We start from the raw sequence: 24,281 nt of genomic DNA on the forward strand, positions 1-24,281 counted from the left end.
TTGTTGTATGAATATCTGAACATGAAATATGCCAAAAGAAAGAACAGGGCCTCTGCTTTTAAACAAAAAACATTTTATTCTAGCTTTTTTTGTTTGTTTGTTTTCATAATCAACACTTGAATGTGGGTGTGTCATTAAAAAAGCTGAGAAAATCACATTTTTGTAAGACTATGTCCGGATCAAATTCAGATCGATGATCAAGAGTGGATTGCTTCCATCAGGATGTTTGATGATCGTATTATTTTACATATTCGTTTGCTTACATACGCAATCGTTTGTTTCTGCTGCTTGTTCACAGCCAGACGTTCAGTACACTCTCAAAAGATGATTTGTGTGTAGATCTTTGTGTATGTATACACACACACACACTCAAGTTTATTTGTGAACTATTAGGAGCAGTAGTTCATTAGGAGTGGTTAAATAATATAACAACAGTTCATCAAATGTCACGGAGTGACAGTGTGGCAGAATTGAGGAGCAGATGGTGCGTTTCAGAACTGTAATTCATGTCCTGCACAGTGACACTTCACTATGACTAATGTGAATAAATATGATTTAGTGGTCAAAACTAACCACAGAGATGGGTCAAGAAGACTGTGACCTTTCTTTTGGAAGAAATCCCAGTACATGCAATCTCGTCTCTGTTTTAGTAACTGAGAAATAATGACTTGAGTAACCAAGAGTATATTGCACTCATGTGGGGTTACAACATCAGAAAATAACTGATGACAGGACAAGTGACTAATGCCATGTGTGTTCATGAATAATCTTTAATAGAGAGTGCTGTTGTTAAAAATGGCTGAACATCACTGATTTATGTAACTGTTACTTAAAGGGAACATGGGAACTACCACCATCATACTTCAGTCACTGTGAATCTCAAGTACCACATCTCTGTGTGTGTGTGTGTGTATATATATAGTATTTGGATTTAATAATGTATGTTTGATTTCGTTGTTTTTAGATTAGGAAACTGATAACTTTTGAAGTTGCATTTTTCTTATATATTTAAAAAAAAATTATATATTAAATATATTTATATATAATGTAAATTACATGAATATAATAAATATATACATGTAAACACGTAAATATTTTCAAAATATATCCTGTATGTGTGTGTATTTATATATACATAATAATTATACACAATACACACATATATTATGTAAACAAAAACTTTTATTTTGAATGCAGTTAATCATGATTAATCGTTTGACATCACTAATATTTACAGTATCTCAAAGAAGTGAGTACACCCCTCACATTTTTGTAAATATTTTATAATATCTTTTCATGTGACAACACTGAAGAAATGGCACTTTGCTACAATGTAAAGTACATGTACAGCTTGTATAACAGTGTAAATTTGTTGTCCCTTCAAAATAACTCAACACACAGCCATTAATGCCTAAACCGCTGGCCACAAAAGTGAGTACACCCCTAAGTGAAAATGTCCAAATTGGGCCCAATTAGCCATTTTCTCTCCCCGGTGTCATGTGACTCGTTAGTGTTACAACGTCTCAGGTGTGAATGGGGATCAGGTGTGTTAAATTTGGTGTTATCGCTCTCACTCTCTCATACTGGTCACTGGAAGTTCAACATGGCACCTCATGGCAAAGAACTCTCTGAGGATTGAAAAAAAGAATGGTTGCTCTACATAAAGATGGCGTAGGCTATATGAAGATTGCCAAGACCCTGAAACTGAGCTGCAGCACGGTGGCCAAGACCATACAGCGGTTTAACAGGACAGGTTCCACTCAGAACAGGCCTCGCCATGGTCGACCAAAGAAGTTGAGTGCACGTGCTCAGCGTCATATCCAGAGGTTGTGTTTGGGAAATAGACGTATGAGTGCTGCCAGCATTGCTGCAGAGGTTGAAGGGGTGGGGGGTCAGCCTGTCACTGCTCAGACCATACGCCGCACACTGCATCAAATTGGTCTGCATGGCTGTCGTCCCAGAGGGAAGCCTCTTCTAAAGATGATGCACAAGAAAGCCCGCAAACAGTTTGCTGAAGACAAGCGGACTAAAGACATGGATTACTGGAACCATGTCCTGTGGTCTGATGAGACCAAGAAAAACTTATTTGGTTCAGATGGTGTCAAGCATGTGAGACGGCAACCAGGTGAGGAGTACAAAGACAAGTGTGTCTTGCCTACAGTCAAGCATGGTGGTGGGAGTGTCATGGTCTGGGGCTGCATGAGTGCTGCCGGCACTGGGGAGCTACAGTTCATTGAGGGAACCATGAATGCCAACATGTACTGTGACATACTGAAGCAGAGCATGATCCCCTCCCTTCGGAGACTGGGCCGCAGGGCAGTATTCCAACATGATAACGACCCCAAACACACTTCCAAGACGACCATTGCCTTGCTAAAGAAGCTGAGGGTAAAGGTGATGGACTGGCCAAGCATGTCTCCAGACCTAAACCCTATTGAGCATCTGTGGGGCATCCTCAAACGGAAGGTGGAGGAGAGCAAGGTCTCTAACATCCACCAGCTCTGTGATGTCGTCATGGAGGAGTGGAAGAGGACTCCAGTGGCAACCTGTGAAGCTCTGGTGAACTCCATGCCCAAGAGGGTTAAGGCAGTGCTGGAAAATAATGGTGGCCACACAAAATATTGACACTTTGGGCCCAATTTGGACATTTTCACTTAGGGATGTACTCACCTTTGTGGCCAGCGGTTTAGACATTAATGGCTGTGTGTTGAGTTATTTTGAGGGGACAGCAAATTTACACTCTCACACAAGCTGTACACTCACTACTTTACATTGTAGCAAAGTGTCATTTCTTCAGTGTTGTCATGAAAAGATATGGTCCCACTTTATATTAGATGGCCTATGTACTTACTATGTAATTTGAATTAATCATTTGGTACAATGCACTTAATGTGTACATATAGGTATTTTTAAATATATAAGTACAATGTAAAAACATATATGTAATTACATCTGTAATTAATTTCTGTAATTACATTTACAATTACATTGTTGACCCATCCCTTACACCTTAACCCACCCTTTAAACAACCCAAACCACCAAACCTGTCCCTAACCTTACCCATACCCCACCTCAATAGCAGCAAAAGTGTTTTGCAATACAATATGAACACAATAAGTACATTGTACTTATTTTTGATGTAAGTACATAGTAGTTAAGACCACCTAATATAAAGTGTGACCAAAGATATAATAAATTATTTACAAAAATGTGAGGGTGTACTCACTTCTATATATATATATATATATATATATATATATATATATATGTATGTATATATATATAATCATAGAGGTCTGTAGGGGAACTACCAATGTGTCATCAGTTTCCTCTTTTCTTTCCAAAATGTACAAACGCAAGGAATTTGTTTTAGAACATCATGATTGCGTCAGACTGATCACGCAAAGCACACAAACACATGAATATGAACATGAACACTTTCTGCTCAAACCACCCCAGACTCAAATGTCTAGTGTAATATTCCTCAATCTAGCTTACTATGTGATCAAATACACAATGTATTACCTGTTTAACAGCCTGTGAGAGTGTTTGGTGTGTTTGGTTGCACACATCTCGTCGTGTGTCCTAACATAACATGTTTGCGCTGTTGCAGATGTTCTCCAGCAAACCCACAGCAGTCTGTTTGAGTGTGAAGCTCTGTGTTTCTCTGCATGTTCAGAGGTGAGCTGCATTGCCGCTCTGATGTGGAAATGTGGAGTTTCCACGTATTGATGAGGAAGCGTAGTGTGAACGGGATCAGGGTTTCCCCGTAACCTGTTCATAAGAGACACAGAAACACAGAGAACTGCTGACCGCTGCTCATGTCCTCCCGTGTCTACTTCTGTCAGCAAAGCTCTTCACATCGGCATCATGATCATCAACAGGCAGGTGAGAGCCAGAGCATTCATATCCATCCAATCCATATCCAATGTTTCAGTCTACTATACATAATGAATACAAGTGGCTGGATACTTTAAAATAACATGTATTTTTATAACTCTGATTGCTGCAGAGCTGAGTTGAGTTCAGAGAGACACCTTTTATGAATATAGAGTTCTCTGATTTCACTATTCTGGTTTATTAGGGTATTCAGGACAGATGGAAACGATGTTAATGATGTGTTGATGGTCATGTCGTGTGCTCTTTCCTGCTAGTGTCTCTTTGATTGCTGCACATGTATTGTCATGTTTTCCCTGAGATTATTCCTGACCTCGGCTCTGCCTCTGAAAGGTAAGGATGAGTTTATGCAACACTTATACTGTACCCATATATGAAGTCCGTGCACGCATTCTCTCTTCTCAGTGTTATAAAAACCCATGTAAAATAATGACAGCAGATTTCACTGCTTCAAATTTCATGTCAACTACTCCTTTACGATCAAAGACTTCAAGACAGATTTCTGTAGATTATTTTAACACATACTATTAAAAAATGTAATATATGTAATTGCATTCTGTTGCTGTTGTAGTGTGTCTTACCTAAACAAACGTGACCTGTGATGTCTGATTTACCTTGACGGGGAGCAGAAAATTATATTTTTAGTCTTAGCAAAACACTGCTTGTATTTTTGTGTGCTGCATGAAGAAATAGAAAGAGCTTATTTCAGCTCGTCATTAAAATGCACAGTTTAGCCATTTCTAACCTCAGAAGCTGCTTGTGAAGACAGAAAGCAGCAGTAAATGTTGTCATGATCACAGCTGATTGTCTGTACAAAGAAAAAATCAGCAGTGGTAAAGAATCTGACGTCTTTTCCAGCATCATTCAATTAAGAAGCGCAAACGATACCTCCTACCGATACCACTTTCTGATGTGTACTTTCACAGAATAATAGGCCTATATACCTAATATTAAATCATTCAAATACACTTTGAGAGATGAAGAAGAGCCAGATTCAGCAAATCATTTGTAAAATGCTCATCAAGGTTCATTTGCGTGATTAAACAAGTTTTATTAGATTTTGATATTGATCTGTGTAGTTAGTAGAAGTTATTCTAGATGTAATGTAACTTTCTGTAGAGCTGCTTTGAAGTTCTACTACACAAAGCTCTATACCAGGGGTCTTCAACTAAAACGGCTCGAGGTCCAGTAATGAACCCTCTCCACCAGCCGAGGTCCGAACAATTATTTACAAAAAACAATTGATGGTTTTTGCCAGGCCAGGGTATCTGCAGGATATTTAAGCTTAAATTCAAGATTTTTTTTTAAAGACCTGCACAAAAAAATAAAAATAAATTAAAAATTAAATGACTGTAAAAAGCATGATTTACAGTTCAGATACAGGTTTTCACAAAAACAAGCAAGTATTATATTAATTAAATAACATATAAATATATTTTACTGCCTTATTTGTTTACATTTTATAACACATTATCTTGGATTGGATTGAACATGGATTGATTTTCACATTGGCCTTTGACAACAGCAGACGTATGGGCTGATTGAAAATGGAAAATCATTCTCTTCCAGCAGGTGGCGTTTTCTGCTCTCATCACTGCACGCACGACTGCACCCAAACGGCTCTAGAGCTGACCTTGATCTGCTAGATATAAATTTGATTTACTAGAAATTAGCGTTTGGTATTTATTTCATAATGTCAAAAGCCTTCACGGATTCGGACCGGAGTCCACTACCGTAAAGACTACAAAAGCTGCGCCAGTTGAAATAGAAGATAGATATAGGTCCGGGTCCAGATGGGACGGCTTCTGGGTCCGGACCCGGACCGCGGTCCGCCTGTTAGTGACCTATGCTCTATACAAATGATTTTGATAATTTGCAGTTTCATGTGCAGTTTTATTCTGGTAGCATGTTTAGAACATGGTAGCATCATTAGAACAGTATTTCATGTTTTGTTGCTCATGACTGTCTTCAGGTCTTCGTCACACCTTTTAATGTCAAGCCGGATAGAAACACGTAGTGGATTTCTCAGATGTACTGTAGCATCTTGAATTCAGCGACAAGACTTATTAGAAATGTGTTTTAGATTGTCTGCTATTGAATGAACTGATTGTCAGAGTAATTGAAGTAAGATCACACTGTTGTGTTCGGATTTAACACCAGACTGTGATCAGTTCTTATCTACTAAGAATTTTAAGAAATGTACACCTTACTTAAGAAAATAATACCAAAGTGAATAAAAAAGCTGTAAAGTTACAATAATACTAAATAACATCATAATAACAAAACATCAGATAAATATAATTTTAAGCAAGACAATACAAATATGTAACCCAAACTAAACATTACTGAAATACTATTAACAAAAAACGAGTCAGTCGTTTTCTCTGTTGTAGTTGTAGGAGCGAATTTAACTTTTGTGGGATAGCAAATTAATAATTCATTACATTTATATAGCAACTTCTTCACTTGTTGTAACGTCTCATCTAAAGATCAGTGCTTAGTGACAGTAGCGTGGTTGTACCTCACTGACACCTCCAGCAGCAGAAACCCAGCGTTCCCAGCAGCCCTTCCCTCCAGAAACTCAGCAGATCAACCCTGATTTGCTTCAGAGGAGAGCCGCTGCCAGTGTTACATCAACTGCTGTTCAACTCGATAAGGCTCTTCTGCAGACTCCCTTTCCTGGAGTGCAACCATGGAATTGACTATTGAAACTGAATTGAGTTTAGGAATGGAACTGAACATTGCTTTTAGAGGAATCAGCCCTACTCACAGCCAACAGGAACCACCGGCTGATTGCAAAGACACAGTTTACTGCAGAACCCTGGCAAACAGCTGTTGTGTGAGAGCTGGCTGATCCCAGAGCCGCTGGAGTATGAAGCGTCCTGTGGAAACTACTACAGTACATCTCACCAAAACACCACTACAGTGTCTGACAGGACAGCAATCACATTTTCCACTTCACTCCCAATCGAAATTGAAGAATGAACAGGTGTGACGTCATTTCTGACAAAATCAGGTCAAAATAAAGCTCTTTTGGGGAGTTCAAAATGGCTTGCCAAAGTCAATTTTCAGGGAAAAGTACCATTGGCCTTCTTTGACGTGGAAATCTACTCTGGTTGATTTCTTCTGTTCAGTCTGTTAAGGTCAGACATCTGCGGGTGAAAACATGTACGCACACAACAAAAGAGAGAAAATTTCTCACTGCTCTTGACTAAATCACTTTTGGCACTTTAATAGGAAGAAATATATATTTAATTTACACAGTGACGAATATGCAGAGTTTTAATACATTTGATTATTTTATACAATGTTACTTTTATTTATTTGTTCTACTGTATTTTTTTGTCCTATTGCTTGTAATTAGTTGCTTATTCTTATTTCATCACTGACTGTTTACTTGTCTCCAGTGAGCTTGAGTTTTTCTCTTTTTAGTTTAGGCTAGTATTCTTTTTTTTTTGTGATATTGACACTGGTGACTATAAAGCGATCTGTTGTATAAAGTGCTGTTTTCTCACACTATCATTCTCGTTGTGTTTGTGCTGTTGTTGAGAGGAAAACATCTGAATAGCCTGAATCAGTAAAGTGATTTTGATACGGTGCTTCCACACTATTGTTTGTTGATTAATAAACTCTTGTGGTTGTTGGTTCAGACAGTTGTGTGCTTGTGGGTCCAGAGATCCCGGATTATCGAGTTCAAGGCGAAGCGGTTATCATCAGATTCCCTTTTCTTGAAGATGCAGTGAATTACAGGAGCTTGCGAGTGGACAACAGCTCGACCTTCCACATCCATCACAGCAGCCTGAGGAGCGAGAGCCATGATCGGGTGATGCTGACCGAACGCAGGATCTTGCTCCTCCCGTCTCACACATCAGACTCTGGAACCTACACCTACATCTTCAGGTCAGATCTCACAGCTAACGCAGTTTACATTCAGGAAAGGAACTGCAACTAACACTAACATTACCTTTACTTACAAAAATACTTTGCCATATGTGACCCTGGAGCACAAAAGCAGTCATAAGCAGCACAGGTATACTGTACATTGTATGGGTCAAAATTATCCATTTTTCTTTTATGCCAAAAATCATTAGGATATTAAGTAAAGATCATGTTCCATGAAGATATTTTGTAAATTTCCTACCGTAAATATATCAAAACGTAATTTTTGATTAGTAATATGCATTGCTAAGAACTTCACTTCAAAGACCATTTTCTCAATATTTTGAACCAAATATTGTCAGATCCTAACAAACCATACATTAATGGAAAGCTTTCAGATCATGTATAAATCTCAATTTTTAAAAATTGACCGTTATGACTGGTTTTGTGGTCCAGGGTCACATTTAAATAACATTTATTGTTTCTAATATATAATATTTCATACTACATAAACTAACTAAATACAAATGTTAATATTTAATAATTTCACTCTAAAATCAAAGGCAGAAAGAAAGTTAAATGAACATCTAAATGACTAAATCATTCTTTTAATTATTCTAGAGCAAATGCAATAATATATATATATATATATATATATATATATATATATATATGTGTGTGTGTGTGTGTGTGTGTGTGTGTGTATATATATATATATATAGGGTACAGCGGGTCTGTAACAGGGCGAACGAGATGTGAGACGTGCAGGTCCATTTGCAAGCTTTATTCTAAGACGTTGTCAAAAACATAGGCAGGGTCAAAACATCAGCAAACAGGAATAACACAGGCAAGACAAAGAGTAATCCTAGGGCAAGCGTGGGTCTTTGATCGGCGAACAATATCCAGAGGGCTTGATAAGAGGGGTAGTCCAATAATATGAGCAATAGTCCAAACGAGGTACAAACAGAGTCCGAACGGCGAGACAAAGGTTAATCCAAGATACACGGGCAGGAAACAGGAAACAAGGCAACACGAAATGACTAGACTAACTGGTACTGGAAACTAGACTCAGTAAAGTAGCTATCACTTGGAGAGTGATAAACGCAGAACAATACTAGAGACTAAACAGAAACACAGAACGGCTCGGTAAGGCAGCTAACACTAGGAGAGTGCTAAACGCTAGAACAATACTCGACGACTAGAGCAGGATCTGAGTGCGTTTTAAATAGAGTGTATAATAGCACTCAGGTGAGCGTGTGATTGATGACAGCTGTGTGATCAGTGCAGTGGATGATGGGAAATGCAGTCCAGTGTAACGTGCAACAGTCTGTGTGGTGCGAGAGTCAGTGTAATGAAATAGCGATCTCTGGTGGCTAGCGGATGGAAGTCCAAGAACCAGATTCATGACAGGGGCTAAGGTGTCCCTGGTAAAAGGCGCCTTTGATATTATTTTCCTCTAAACCACTAGATTGCACAAAAACATGGTGTGACACTTTCTAAAACATCCACTTTTCAAGATGAACATGGAAATTTGTCTGATCCTTGACGCGATCGCAGGCAGCAGTGCAAAGTTGATTCTGTGCTTGCTTGATCGAATATTTTAATGTTTTTTTTTAAATGATGTACATTTAAGTAGCAAATGAGAATTGCTAAAATTAATGCATATATTTTGAGACAAAGGTCTTAACGATTTTCAGTTTTGTTTAAGATAATTAAAGCAACAGATTTAAATAACAAAATAATATTTAGAAGTATGGTATTTGAGGTAAAAAGCGCACCTGCTGTTAGGACTAAAGGCACAGTAATTAACATGATAATCAATAGATAAAAAAATAACAACCCAGTGTCTTTGAAAGCCCTCTTTTGTGCAGAACTACTTCCTTCAGCCACGGATTCAAATCTAAAGTTGAAAGTTTAACAGCTGAGCCCAAGCCTCCGTTACTAATTCCAAAACATCACTTGAGAACTAGTAACGAAGGAACGTTGAGTTGCTTCATTAAAAGCTTATTGTACTACTGTAGTAAAAGCGGTGTATTATGTACAGTGCATTCAGAAAGTATTCAGACCCCCTTCACTTTTTAAAATTTGTTATGTTGCAGCCTGATCCTACAATTGTTTAAATTATTTTTTTTTCTCATTAATCTACACTCCTTGCCTCATAATGACAAAGTAAAAACAGAATTTTAGAAATGTCTGTAAATATATATATATATATATTAAAAAAACTGAAATATCACATTTACATAAGTATTCAGACCTTTGTAACAACACTTGAAATTTAGCTCAGGTGCCTCCCATTTCTCTTGATCATTGCTGAGATGTTTCTACACCTTGATTGGAGTCCACCTATGGTAAATTAAATTGATTGGACATGATTTGGGAAGGCACACACCTCTCTACAAAGGCCTCACAGCTGACAAAACCAAGCCATGAGGTCAAAGGAACTGCCTGAAGAGTTCAGAGACAGGACTGTATTGAGGCACAGATCTGGGGAAGGCTACAAAAAAAAAAAAAAAAAAAAATTCTGCTGCACTGAAGGTTCCCAAGAGCATAGTGGCTTCCATAATTCTCAAATGGAAGAAGTTTGGCACAACCAGGACTCTTCCAAGAGCTGGTTGCCCAGCCAAACTGAGCAATTGATGGAGCAGGGCCTTGTCTAGATTGGTGACCAAGAACCTGATGGTCACTCTAGCTGAGCTCCATGATCATATGTGGAGATAGGACAAACCTACAGAAGCACAAACATCACTGCAACACTCCACCGATCTGGGCTTTATGCCGGTGTGGCCAAACTCAATCCTCTCCTCAGTGAAGGCACATGAAAACACACCTGGAATTAGCAAAAAAGCACCTAAAAGACCCTCAGACTCTTAGAAACAAGATTCTCTAGTCTGATGAACCTCAATTCTAAGCATCAAGTTTGAAGGAAACCAGCCACTGCTCAACACCTGCAGAGTACCATCCAAAAAGTAAAGTGTGCTGGTAGCAGCCTCATGCTGTGGGGCTGTTTTTCAGCAACAGGGACTGAGGGACTCGTCAGAGTAGAAGAAAAGCTCAATCAGAATCAGAATCAGAATGAGCTTTATTGCCAGGTATGTTTACATATACGAGCAATTTGTTTTAGTGACAGAAGCTCCACAGTGCAACAGAATGACAGTGACAAGACACAGATAATAAAAAGAATAAAAAGAATAATATACAAAATAGACAATGTACAAAATAGCGAAAAACACAATATATAATATAGACAATTATGTATGTACAGTTATGATATGTGCAAATTTGAAATGTAAATAAGTATCTGTTAAATAAATAATGTATTATAGTGTTATGTGTTCCGCGTTTATTGTCAAGTGTTTGTGAGATAGATTGCCTGAGGGAAGAAACTGTTCCTGTGTCTGGTCGTTCTGGTGCTCAGAGCTCTGTAGCGTTGACCAGACGGCAGCAGTTCAAAGAGGGAGTGTGTTGGATATGAGGGGTCCAGAGTGATTTTCTTAGCCCTTTTTCTCACTCTGGAAAAGTACAGTTCTTGGAGAATGGGGAGAGTTGTACCAATGATTCACTCAGCATTCCGGACTACCCTCTGTAGTCTTCTGAGGTCAGATTTGGTAGCTGAGCTGAACCAGACAGTTATAGAAGTGCAGAGGATGGATTCAATGATGGAGGAGTAGAACTGTTTCAGCAGCTCCTGTGGCAGGTTGAACTTCCTCAGCTAGTGAAAGAAGTACAACCTCTGCTGGGCCTTTTTCACAATGGACTCAATGCGATTGTCCCACTTCAGGTCCTGGGAGATTGTGGTGCCCAGGAACCTGAATGACTCCACTGTCGTTACAGTGCTGTTCATGATGGTGAGTGGGGGGAGAGGAGGGGGGTTTCTCCTGAAGTCCACGATCATCTCCATTTTTTTGAGCGTGTTAAGCTCCAGGTTGTTAAGACTGCACCAGACAGCCAGCTCTTTAACCTCCTGTCTGTAAGCAGACTCGTCACCGTCCTGAATGAGGCCGATCAGTGTGGCGTCATCTGCAAACTTCAGGAGCTTGACAGAGGGGTCTTTAGATGTGCAGTCATTGGTGTACAGGGAGAATAGCAGTGGGGAGAGAACGCAGCCCTGAGGGGCTCCAGTGCTGATGCTGCGGGTGCTGGATGTGTATTTTCCCTGCCTCACTAGCTGCTGCCTGTCTGTCAGGAAGCTGGTGATCCACTGACAGACGGAGGTGGGTACAGAGAGCTGAGTTAATTTGGGCTGGAGCAGTGATGGGATGATGGTGTTAAAAGCAGAGCTGAAGTCTACAAACAGGATCCTCAAGTAAGTCCCTGGTCTGTCCAGATGCTGCAGAACATAATGCAGTCCCATGTTGACTGCATCATCCACTGACCTGTTTGCTCTGTAGGCAAACTGCAGGGGGTGCAGTAAGGGTCCAGTGATGTCCTTCAGATAAGCCAAAACCAGTCTTTCAAATGATTTCATGGCCACAGACATAAGAGCCACAGGTCTGTAGTCATTAAGTTCAGTAATTTTGGGTTTCTTTGGGACGGGGATGATGGTGGAGCGTTTGAAGCATGAGGGGACTTCACACAGCTCCATCTGAAGATCTGTGTGAAGATTGGGGCCAGCTGGTCAGCGCAAGTTTTCAGACAGGCTGGTGTCACACCATCTGGGCCTGGTGCCTTTCTTCTCTTGTTCTTTCTGAAGACCTGGCGCACATCATCTTCACTGATCTGCAGTGCAGGGGGGGAGAAGGGGGTTGCAGGAGGTGTGAATGGTGTTTTTTTCAAACCTTCAGTAGAACTCGTTCAGATCGTCTGCCAGTTGTTGATTCTCCACAGTGCTGGGGGATGGTGTCTTGTAATTGGTGATGTCTTTCAGACCTTTCCACACTGAAGCCGTGTCACTAGAAGAGAACTGAATCTGTAGCTTTTCGGAATAATTCCTCTTTGCCACTCAGATCTTTTTTTCCAGTGTGTGTTTGGCCTGTTTGTACAAGACTCTGTCCCCATTCCTGCGAGCATCTTCTTTGGCCTGACAGAGCTGGTTAAGTTTTGCAGTGAACCTTGATTTGTCGTTGTTATAAGTTAAATGAGTCCTGGTAGGAATGCACATATCTTCACAGAAACTAATATATGATGTTACAGTCTCTGTGAGCTCGTCCAGATCAATGGCAGCAGCTTCAAAAACAGTCCAATCAGTGAGGTGGAAACAGGCTTGTAAATCCTGCTCTGCTTCATTAGTCCATCATTTTACAGTCCTTAATACAGGTTTAGCTGATTTCAGTTTCAGTTTCAGTTTAGGTTGGTATGAGATGAACTAAACAGTGATCAGAGAGCCCCAAAGCTGCCCGTGGGACAGAGTGATATGTATCCTTTACTGCTGTGTAACAGTGATCCAATATACTACTGTATCTGGTGGGACATGTAACATGCTGTCTCTATTTTGGCAGTTCACGGGAGAGATTTGCTTTATTAAAGCAATGCACCAAAATATAGAGGTAGCCTAATGAAAGCCTGTTCCACAGTGCTCAGGACCTCAGACTGGGCCGAAGGTTCACCTTCCAACAGGACAATGACCGTAAGCACACAGCCAAGACAACGCAGGAGTGGATTAAGAACAACTCTGTGAATGTCCCAGAGTGGCCCAGCCAGAGCCCTGACTTGAACCCTATCAAACATCTCTGGAGAGACCTGAAAATGGCTGTCCACCGACGGTCCCCACCCAACCTGACCGAGCTTGAGAGGATTTGCAAAGAAGAATGGCAGAAAATCCCCCAATCCAGGTGTGCAACACTTGTTGTGTCATGCCCAAAAAGACTCGAGGCTGTAATTGCTGCCAAAGGTGCTTCAACTACGTACTGAGTAATACTTATGTAAATGTGATACTTCAGTTTTTTCTTTTTAATAAATTTACAGACATTTCTAAAATTCTGTTTTCACTTTGTCATTATGAGGTACAGAGTGTAGATTAATGAGAAAAAAAAAAAATGAATTTAAACAATTGTAGGATCAGGCTGCAACATAACAAAATTGAAAAAAAGTGAAGGGGGTCTGAATACTTTATGAATGCACTGTATAGCAGAGTATTATGAGAGAGATGGACGCTCATCATGATTACCTGCATCTGATACAGCATTCATTCTTCAAATCAATCCCATTTTCCCAATACAACATTAGTTTGAATGTCCGATAGGCTCGTACTATCCTTGCATCTGTTAAGGATGAGTTCTGATGACAGCGCTGCTCGGTGTATTTGTTGGTTGCGTATAAGCTGGTTTTGAAAGAAAATATAACTTCCTTGTTCAAAACGGCGCTTTAGTATTTTTCAATTTAAAAGTCTTTACTGCTGACTCGTAAAACAGTCTCTTGTCGCCATGGCGGAACAATGAAACTAAAATCACAGTTACGAACACACACACACACCATTTACCAATACTGAATGCTACTATTATTTATGTAAAATATTATTTATTGAATAATAATATTTAATAAACAACAACAGCCATCATGAGACCAAAGACATCCCGTTAGATTTACCCAAAATGAAATATATATCATGTTTAACTACTATAGAGACATCAGAGCCAGCGGTAAACAGCCGTTATGAGCGCTGAACAGCCGTTGATGTCCTGGAGCTTACATCTCCGAAAACGTCAAAACAAATTTTCAAACAGATGTTATCTTTATTAACAAACCACATATTTTAAGTAACAAGTACATTCTCGTTTTTTTAAATTATAGTGGATTTGGGCATCCGCCATGACACTCGCTGTCAGAAATACGGAAACTTCAGCAAGCAGAGTGATACAAATGGTGAAACAGCTGTTGTAGTTCTGTTGAACACTAATATCAACACTCTTATCAGCTCTTATCAGATTCAAGGACCAGAAAGAACAATTTTTTTTGTCATGCTCTAGTCCAGGGATTCTCAATTCCAGTGTAATATAACATACATACATAAATACAATATAAATTAATGTCTCGCACACTTTAATGCCCATTGAATGGAACATATACACTCCCTTCAAACTGGAATCATGGCTGAATATCCTGTAAAGCCCAGTTCGCCGGGCACTTACGGTCGAATATAACAAACCTCTGACGCAATACGAGAAACGCACTGAATGTACAGATGGGGGGTCGCGAGGACTGGATTTGAGAACTGCTGCACTAGGGCTTATGTTTTTAATAAATAGTAAATAACAAATTCAAAGTATACCATCTACACATCTGCTCTACTTTCTCACAACACTGTATTAACATGCATATGATTCAACGATCTGCATTATGTTGTACACTGAAGAAAGCAGTTGTGTGGCACAGGTTTGCAATCACAATTTGATATTTATTAGAGTAAATCTTTTAAAAATTGTTTATATTATGAAAAGTCCAATAAAGGCACCATCTAAAATGTGTTTTAGAACTGATTACATTTGAAGAACTTGGGTTGGTCTAAATGGAGTTAGTAATGCATTTCTCACTCAGGAGCGACACGTTCTGCCTCACTGGGAGTATTACAGTAATGATCTATGAGGCAGAGGAGCCAAACATGACTGTAATGCCCTACACCGCACGCACAGGAGAAGATACAGAGATCATCTGTCCCCACTTGAAATATTTCAAAAGGTCAGAAAATCCAAAGTGGTACAAGGTAGGTCACTGCACATTGTGGAAAACATGTAAATAAATATTTGAATTGAAAGGATCGAAATGTTTGAAAAATATATTAATTTACAGGATTTTCAGAGCACAGCTCTCCCTATTGGCAAAGGACAGTATACAATCGAGAGAGGCATAATTCTGGCCATCAAAAACATCTCTGTAAAAGATGAGGGCTTCTACACTTGTAGGCTAAGTGTGATTTTCAACAATACCCAGTATAATGTGAGCAGGACCTGGAGAGTTCAAGTGTCAGGTAAATAAATTCCCTACATTGTGCTTACTGTGTCATACGGATATTTCTGCCACTGCTTTCTAAACCTGTCAGATAGTTGGGCAAATGATGACATCTTTTCTTTTTCAGTCCCAGTATCAGATGGTGCTGCACCAGAAGCGGTCACCTCTAACAGTCTCAGTGCTTTCACATGCAAGTATCAGAGATATTTATCAGTATTTAGTTCCTAACATATTGATCTAAAATTGATTAAAATAACCATTTGAATTCTACTCCCTGGTAATTTCACATTTTCTCACAGCATCGAGTCATTCATTCCCTTACATTGTCTTTCCTGCAAACGGATCCTTCATTGAAAGTCATTTAGGTGAGTCTACACTGCTAACATTATTGATTTACAGGGGTTTATTGTCAGATTTTTAGATATATTTATGTGCAGGTCACACATTACATGACACTGTCCATATTACATGACAGTATTCTGTAACACTAATAAACAAAATGTACTGTAATTAATCTGTACTCATTTGGATTGGACACACTTTTGAACTGGTTTACAGCCCAGTAATGGACAGTGGAAAAATAGGCTATATAGTAAAACATTGACATAATTAACAAGTTCACACTTTAATATAATCCTTGAGTAAAATGACAGTAAACAGATTTGCTTTATCTTGACTTGACTTGAGCATGAACTTTAATTTCCCAAAAGTTAATAATAAATTGTCATAAAGCAAATAGTACATTTTGATTGCTTACATTTAATTTAATTGACTAATAATTCATTCAAGTACTCCCCATAAAGGGCTTTCTGCACAACCTCATCTCTCTCACCTATGTGGACTGATTTAGTCAATGAAAAATGGTATATGATTTTAAGTACTGAATCATTAATTCTCTGTAAGAACCTTCCCACAGTGAGTGAATGAGGCCAATGTTTGTTAACTTACTGTAATGTAGTGATTATCAGACAGTTGCTCACCAACCTTTAATAGTACTGTTAACTTACAGGCGCACATTTGGTGATCCGGTGCATGGTGTCTGTTGGAAACCAATTGGCTCAGTCCACAGATGTGACATGGATTGTTAATGGCCAGCCACTTGAAAACTCTTACCTGGGTGGACGTGCATTTCAGACCGATAAGAGGTAACCTTGATGCCTGCATTGATCTATCTGAAAATTGTGTGTGAAAGAAGGACAAAGGTGTGATCTAGATCAAGAGTGGTCTAGGCACTTTGGTGAGAATGCAGCGATGGTGAGGCAGCAGTGAGTCCGGTGGCAGGCAGGGCACGTTGCACCAGCTGTACATGAGATAAAACTAAAGAATGATTTCTACTTTTACATTGTAGCCTCAACACAGTGTTGTAGTGTTCTAAATGTCAGTGGAATACTGAGGACCAAAAGAACAAAGTCATTTAAACAGAAAGTTTGTAGAAAATCAGAAAGCACAAAAACAGTCAATAGGCCACAGAGTATTGGGGCGGAGGAGGCTGAAGGCAAGGTCAGGGCCAGGCAAAGGTCAGAGCTGGGGAAGCAGTCTGAAAAGGGCAGATAGGCCAAAGAGCAAAGCCAAGGGGAAGGTCAGGGCCAGGCGGAAGTTGACAACCAGAGATCAGCCAAACCAAGGGACTTGACTGAAGCAAGAGAGCAGAGCAGTCCAAATACAAGGAGATACAGGCAAACCTCAGGCAGGGCAGAGAGCTCTAGCACACACAGATCAGAGAAAACAAACGTTCTGACAATAATGGAGAATACTTTCATCCAATACTCAGCACTAAGTGAAATTTAGCATCACACAGACATGATTTGTTTTCAGTATCTCAGGAGAGCATCTGGAGGTGCAGCTGGTTATCCTTGAGCTTCTGGAAGAGGACCATGGGACGGAATTGAAGTGCATATGTCAAAACAAAGACCAGAAACAGGAAGTTGTCACTCAGATCAAACTGGAAGGTGGGTAACCGTTGACCAGAGGGGCTACTGTATGCTCAGGACAGCAGTGTTTGGTCACCTGCAAATGCAGCCTTTTGAAAGCGGGTTTCAAAGTGCAAGTGTTTGAAGATTGTAATGTTGTTCTCTGTGTAAACTATGAAAGCTAATACTACTAATATTAATATAATACTATTAAGTAATATTTATTGCTATGAGAATATGAAGAGATTTTCGACCAGTATAACAAAAATGTTTCTAGAAAAAGTGCCTACCCTATCTTTCACAGTGTACTGTTTTGTACATTGAAGCTGAAAAAGAAAAATCAGAGAACCTGTAAATGTTAAATCTATTATTCTATTTCACAATGTCTATTTAGGTGTTTAAATTTGTCTGCTTCGATCTCTTTCTCATCCTCTCTTTAGACTCAGAGTCTGTGTGGTTGGTGGTAGCTGCTGCGTCCTCCTGTTTTATACTAGTGGTGTGTGTTTTTGCATATCATTTGTGCCAAAGGCCGCAGAAAAGGGACTATGTTCTGGCTCGACAGAACAGCGCCATTTGAAGATGGCTTCCACTTCTTCAACAATGCAACTATCTTCATCATGTTTTAGTTACTTTGATCTTTTGTGTTGAATTGGTGTTTTGCTTGAACTTTGTTTTCCTAGATCTCGGCTCACAGTTCCCTCTCTACTTGTTTGTGGGTGTTTCTTGTTTCTTGCCAACATTACTCCCATATACACGCTCCTGTGTTTTTAGATCTTGTTTGGTCTTGTTCTGTATGTATATTGGCAAGCCTGGGTTCCTCGTTTTTTTTTTTTTTTTGTCAAAACATGTTCTTTATAGGATATGATAAAATGGAAAATTTGATCAGATATTGGCAGACAACAAATCTGATTTAGCCATTATTTTATATCTACAGCAGTCTACCCCATTATTTCAGACATTTAACACATATTGTTACTCTTCCCCAGTTCCAGTCACTCAAGTCAGGTTTATTTGTATGGTGCTTCTCACAACACAAATCATTTTAAAGCGTTTTGTGTGCCACAACGTCAGTGTATTCCTTGAAATACACACTTGTTTGTAAAACGTCCTCCAGTAACCCTTTAAAAGTATATAGTATAATTTTAATGCTAAAATTCTGTTGCATTACTCTAGAAGGGCCTGTCTTTTGGGGACGTAGGAGAACTGGAACAGAGCCAGCCTAGAATACCATCAGTGGCAAATGCTTTAAATGGTCTGCGCTCAGGCAAAGCTTTTAACACAATTGTATCCGAAAGGTTCATTACGCAAAGCTTTTTAACACGGTTTATGTTGTGGCCATCTAGTGGCCATAAAAATGAAAAGTGCTGTGTTCCATAAAAGCTGCTGGTTTCTCATCTGGTTCTACAAATGATCCTTTGTTTTATTTTATTGTATTGTATATAAATAATGGTCATTGTCAAAGTCATTTGTGTCGGTGTATTGGCAGTAAAATAAATGAAACAAATTTATAAATTAAATTTGTGATCTGTCTATTTTAAATCTGCCTCAGTCCTTATTGTTATTTTGTAGGCAAAGTTCATTTGAGCTTAATGTCTAAATTATGATGTTGGGGAAAATAAACAGAACAAAAATCAGTCAAGTCCCTTGGTTTCTGGTTGATCTCTGGTTGTCAACTTCTGCCTGGCCCTGACCTTCCCCTTGGCTTTGCTCTTTGGCTTATCTGCCCTTTTCAGACTGCTTCCCCAGCTCTGACCTTTGCCTGGACCTTATAAGGAAACAGCCAAGCGAACAAAACTACATAAATGTTATAATAGATAAATGAAATGTGCACTGTTTTTAATTTTAATTTTTTTTTTTTACATGATTCCCAATTATTTATACTCATGATTTCTAGTATTTGTAAAGGCTTTACATTTTTATGGCAATGTTGTAATTATCAATTCATTTAATTTTATCTTTGAAGCAGATTTCTTATGTGACAGCATTAATTAAAGTTTCTCAGAGATCTCTGCGCTCCATCAAGCCCATCCCATAATATCGGTCATCACTCAAATTAACGATTCAGAATTTATAGCGTGTAAGACTCCAATACAATTATAAAGTAATTATTTAATCACTAATAAATCTTTCAATGAGTAAAACTGGCTGTGTCTATAGTGTTATACACAACATCGTTATATTATATTATTATATTGTTATATTATTTTCAAATTAATTTTTAAATTATTTTAAATTATTGTCCCTGGACCAGTAGGGTACTCTTGTAATAAAGTAGCGGTGGCTAGGACAGCTTTTAAGTATCAATTCTGCTTAAAAAGATGCAATCTAATCCTGTTTACATTAAATAAACCTGCTCCCGAGCTGGTTTAAGTTTACGGACTCGTTTCTATGACAGCAAGTCTAGGATGAGCTTCGAAGAACCAAATGATCCAAGATCAAGCGAAATCATCAACAATCAGATCCAGCTACCTGAGTTAGCGACGTACGAAGAACGGACACCTGGTTTTGAGAGGACTTTTGCTGCGTCCCAATGTGCCTACTTATACTACGCCCTTAAAGTATGTACTCTTTTGGTGAAGAAAAAGTACACACTTTTGAGTGTGTAGTAGAAGAGTAGGCAAGCTTTGGGACATGCTATCACATCACACAACTGCGTCTTTAACGGACTTCTCTGTCGCATCTGTTACACGCACCCTGTCACTGTAAACTGGCCTGTCAATCATCTTGTCACAGTTAACATCCTCCATATTTCATTTCATTTAACTTCCTACCGTATTAGACAGAAAAGTAGCTCGTTGATCTGCAGTCACGGGTCTTTCATGCGGAGAACTCTGCTCATATTTTCTGCATAATGATGCATTTAAAAGTTGACGACCAAACAGATGTTTATAAAAGTTCACATTGCTGTTGCAGATTAAATAACACGGATAACAATAAATAAATATTTTTTACCAGTTTAAATGTTGCTTATTAGTAACTCAAACCCCTTTTTGTAAACTTACCCAACGGTCGATTGCGCGCATCCGCCACGTTTGTAGTTTTTCTAATGCGTTTTATTCGTGTTTGAAGTTCTGGACCGAATCCTTCGCCAAAGTGCAATGGATTGTGGGCAATTTTAGCCATTAGAGTGTGCACGGATCCACACTTCAAAAATTGACCTGAAATAGTAGACCATCCGGGGACTTTTGGCATTCTCTTTTCAACATACTATGCTTTGGGACACACTTATTGCAATCTCACATACTATTAAGGATGGATAGTATGAACACTGGGATGCAGGGTTTAATTTTGCTCTGGCAACGTGACGTCATAAGGCTGCGCCGCGCTCCCGCTTCTGTTGTGATTCGGCTCACGAAAGGTCTGTGTTTTTAAGCATTTAAACTGCTTAATCTAACGGAAGCAATCCGTTCAATCAATCTTATATTTTCTAAGCGATGCAAGATGAACTATTTGCTATTGAATGTAACATTGCAAAGCTTTATCTAACATTAATAGACGTTATTTGGTGTGAGTAAACGCATCCGCACACGAGTAGTAGAGAGAAGGTGTGTCTTATTTCTCTCCGTGTGTTGTGAAGCAGTTTATCATAAACACAGAGCTTTTTGAGACTCAGTTGAATCAGCTGCTGCTCAAATGATTCAGTGATTCGAATCTCCACGCGCTGACGTCACCTGCTGGTCAAACCTGTGTAAATGCAGCGAGAACAAAAACCACAGACAACTCTTACAAACCAGCTGAAAATGTTCTCTTGCAAGTGTAATTTAGTGTATATAATCTACATATTTTGATTTACACTTATATACATCACAATTAAATATGAAATGTCTGTAACTTGTGCTCTTTTATGAATTTTTAGTGCTAGTTTTGTGTGTTTTTGTCTAAACAGGTGATTTAACTCTGACTCCCTTACTAGTGTGCTGACTACTGAACTAGGGAGCTGATCCAGACACACCCAGGGATTTAGTTTGTTTATTTTGCTTTCTGTTCATCTTAAACAGGACAAAATACACAGAAAAACTCCTGCTGAAGTGACTGAGGTCCACATGACACACGGTTATAAAGATGGCGTTTATTAAAGAGCAGAGCGAGGACTTCAGGATTAAAGTAGTATTCAGTCTGAAACAAGTTACTGAGGAACAAACAGGTTGGTTTTCATTCTCAAACTCTCTCATTTGATCCTTATTAAAATGTCCAACTCTACAGAAATGAATGGTATTTCTGAAAAATGTGATAGGAGTGTCTTATTTAAAGTGGTTTTATTTGAAATTGAGCCTCGTGGACAGATATGTTGAGATCACATGACCAGACAAATACTGCTGCACCTGAGAAGATCCCACTTCAGTGTTGGACATTTGTTATTTTTTTTATGTCACCCAGTAAATTAGGAGAAGTAACAGAAGTAGCCTAAACAAACAAGTAGTTTGTGTAACATTAAACCCAATGGGGCTCATTCATGAAACATTCGTAACTATAGGAGTAAATTCTGAGTAATTTGTGCGTAAAACAGACCTTCCCGAAAACTCTCCTCCGGATTCATAAACGCTTCGTAAACTTCCGATTTTATAGTTAAACATGCGTATGTTAATGAATTCCAATCATTCGTAAATATGGCGCTCGTGCACGCTCATTCACAATTAGCATAATCCCCGCCTATTAATTACAGCGTGTCCAGGAACGCAGTGGAATATTCTGGTCTACTTTCTCAGGTTTGGCTCCAGTATATTGCATAAATGCAAAAAGACTAATAGGCCATATGTCTAACAATAAATATTCAATAACGTGTGTCCACCAAAGAGTTTTTAGCCAGCTGAAAAAATGTCAGGAGCTCTTCTGAAAACGGCCAGCTGGTGGCGCTCGAGAACGCTTTGGTGGCTGAGACGCTTTAGTTGCTATGATAAGGAATATCCACGGCGGCAACATATTTCTAGTATCTCATTTTGAAGAATATTACTGAATATAAAAATGCAATAACCAGTAATATTCTCTGTTGTTCAATTATTGTACAAGTCGGATGATTGGTCGGTGTAGTATTTGTCCCGCCCCTCCTCCACTGATTGGACAGCTGGGTAAAAAGTGACAGTGACAAGCGCTGCGTTTTACCCAAAGCTAAACAGATTATCAATAAAACTAAAAATAACAAAATTAACTAAAAATATAATAAAATACCTAACTACAAAATATTATTATTGTTAGAAGTTGCAACAAAATAGAAAATAGAAATATAAACTTTTGAACTGCGGGTTTCGTCTGGTCAGAGGAGAACTGACCCCCGACTGAGCCTGGTTTCTCCCAAAGTTTTTTTCTCCATTCTGTCACAGAGGGAGTTTTGGTTCCTTGCCGCTGTCGCCTCTGGCTTGCTCAATTGGGGACACTTAATTTCTAGCGATTATCGCCGATTTGATTGCACAGATACTATTTAAACTAAACTGAGCTGGACAATGACATCTCTGAATTCAATAATGAAATGCCTTTAACTGAAAATTGAGTGTTTAATCTTATTATACATTACTGACACTCTATCCTCCAATTTGATATTAAGTGCTTTGACACAATCTGTATTGTTAAAAGCACTTTATAAATAAAGGTGACTTGACTTGATTATCAAGTCAAGTCAAGTTCAAGTCAAGTTGTCTTTTATTGTCATTCCGCTACATGTGGGGGCATACAGTGGAACGAAATGTCGTGCCTCACAGGACCACGGTGCTACATAAATACAGGCATACAGCAATGAAGTAAAACAATATAAACCTATACACAACTATCCTACTGATAGATTTTGACTATAAATATACTATATATAAATTTTTTTTTACCTATACATAAACTAAAAAATACAAACTATATGAGTGCTTCAGATAAATACTGTACATGTGCGAAGAGAAACATTGTGAGTCAGCAGCTGGCTGGGGAACAGTGCAGGATGATTTGTAGTGCATGAGCATGTAAACATACGTATATTACTGAGTCTTTTTGTGGGATATGTATACACACAGCAGTGTGTGTGAAAAGTGACTAGTGCGCATAGAGGAGGAGAGTGTGCTACTACAGGTGGTTTGTACAGGCCCACTCACCTGTGTGTAGCACACTTTGATTGCACAAAAAAAGTTCCATAAGTTTCAGATGGTCCATGTTTCAGGAGGTAGGGGGTTTGTATGGGGGTTCAGAGAGGGGCGGGGTGATTTGAGTTCAGGGCTCTCACAGCCTGGGGGAAAAAGCTGTTGAGCAGTCTGGCAGAGCGGGCTCTGATGCTCCGGTACCGTCTTCCTGATGGTAGAAGCTGGAAGAGACTGTGGGAGGGGTGTGTGGAGTCCTTCACGATATTATTGGCTTTGCTGGAGCATCGTGTGAGGAAAATGTCCAGGATGGAGGGGAGAGGGGCACCGATGATCTTTGGTGTTCACTGTCAGCTGGAGGGTCTTGCGGTCTGCTGCTGTACAGTTCCCGTACCAGACAGTGATGCAGCTGGTCAGCACACTCTCAATGGTTCCCCTGTAGAAAGTGGTGAGGATGGGTGGAGGGAGACTTGCTCTTTTCAGCCGGCGGAGGAAGTGTAGGCGCTGTTGTGCCTTCTTGGAGAGTGACATGGTGTTGGTGGTCCAGGTGAGATCCTCTGTGATGTGCACCCCCAGGAATTTAGTGCTGCTGACTCTCTCCACAGGCGAGCTGTCGATGGTCAGTGGGGGGTGATCACCGGAGTTTCTTCTGAAGTC

The 24,281-nt window shown here is 39.3% G+C and overlaps 1 protein-coding gene across 1 annotated transcript; it reads left to right on the forward strand.

The window, feature by feature from the left end:
* Nucleotides 1-453: 453 nt before the first annotated feature.
* On the forward strand, nucleotides 454-19,189 carry LOC131546462 (interleukin-1 receptor type 2). Its single transcript, XM_058786037.1, has 11 exons — nucleotides 454-484; nucleotides 3,615-3,889; nucleotides 4,156-4,231; nucleotides 7,549-7,798; nucleotides 15,251-15,416; nucleotides 15,503-15,680; nucleotides 15,789-15,851; nucleotides 15,961-16,026; nucleotides 16,671-16,806; nucleotides 17,477-17,610; nucleotides 18,012-19,189. Exons 2-11 carry the CDS (start codon nucleotides 3,872-3,874, stop codon nucleotides 18,146-18,148), a joined length of 1,224 nt encoding a protein of 407 aa, XP_058642020.1. The 5' UTR covers nucleotides 454-484; nucleotides 3,615-3,871; the 3' UTR covers nucleotides 18,149-19,189.
* The last annotated feature ends 5,092 nt before the right edge of the window (nucleotides 19,190-24,281 follow it).

Source organism: Onychostoma macrolepis, chromosome 09, assembly GCF_012432095.1.
Source record: "Onychostoma macrolepis isolate SWU-2019 chromosome 09, ASM1243209v1, whole genome shotgun sequence".
Taxonomy (NCBI): Eukaryota; Metazoa; Chordata; class Actinopteri; order Cypriniformes; family Cyprinidae; genus Onychostoma; species Onychostoma macrolepis.

What these genes read in the sequence shown, in the direction of transcription:
- LOC131546462 (XM_058786037.1), top strand. An exon ending in CTGGAGAGTTCAAGTGTCAG is followed by an intron (nt 15,681 to 15,788) that starts GTAAATAAATTC and finishes TTTCTTTTTCAG; the next exon opens with TCCCAGTATCAGATGGTGCT. An exon ending in CAGTCTCAGTGCTTTCACAT is followed by an intron (nt 15,852 to 15,960) that starts GCAAGTATCAGA and finishes ATTTTCTCACAG; the next exon opens with CATCGAGTCATTCATTCCCT.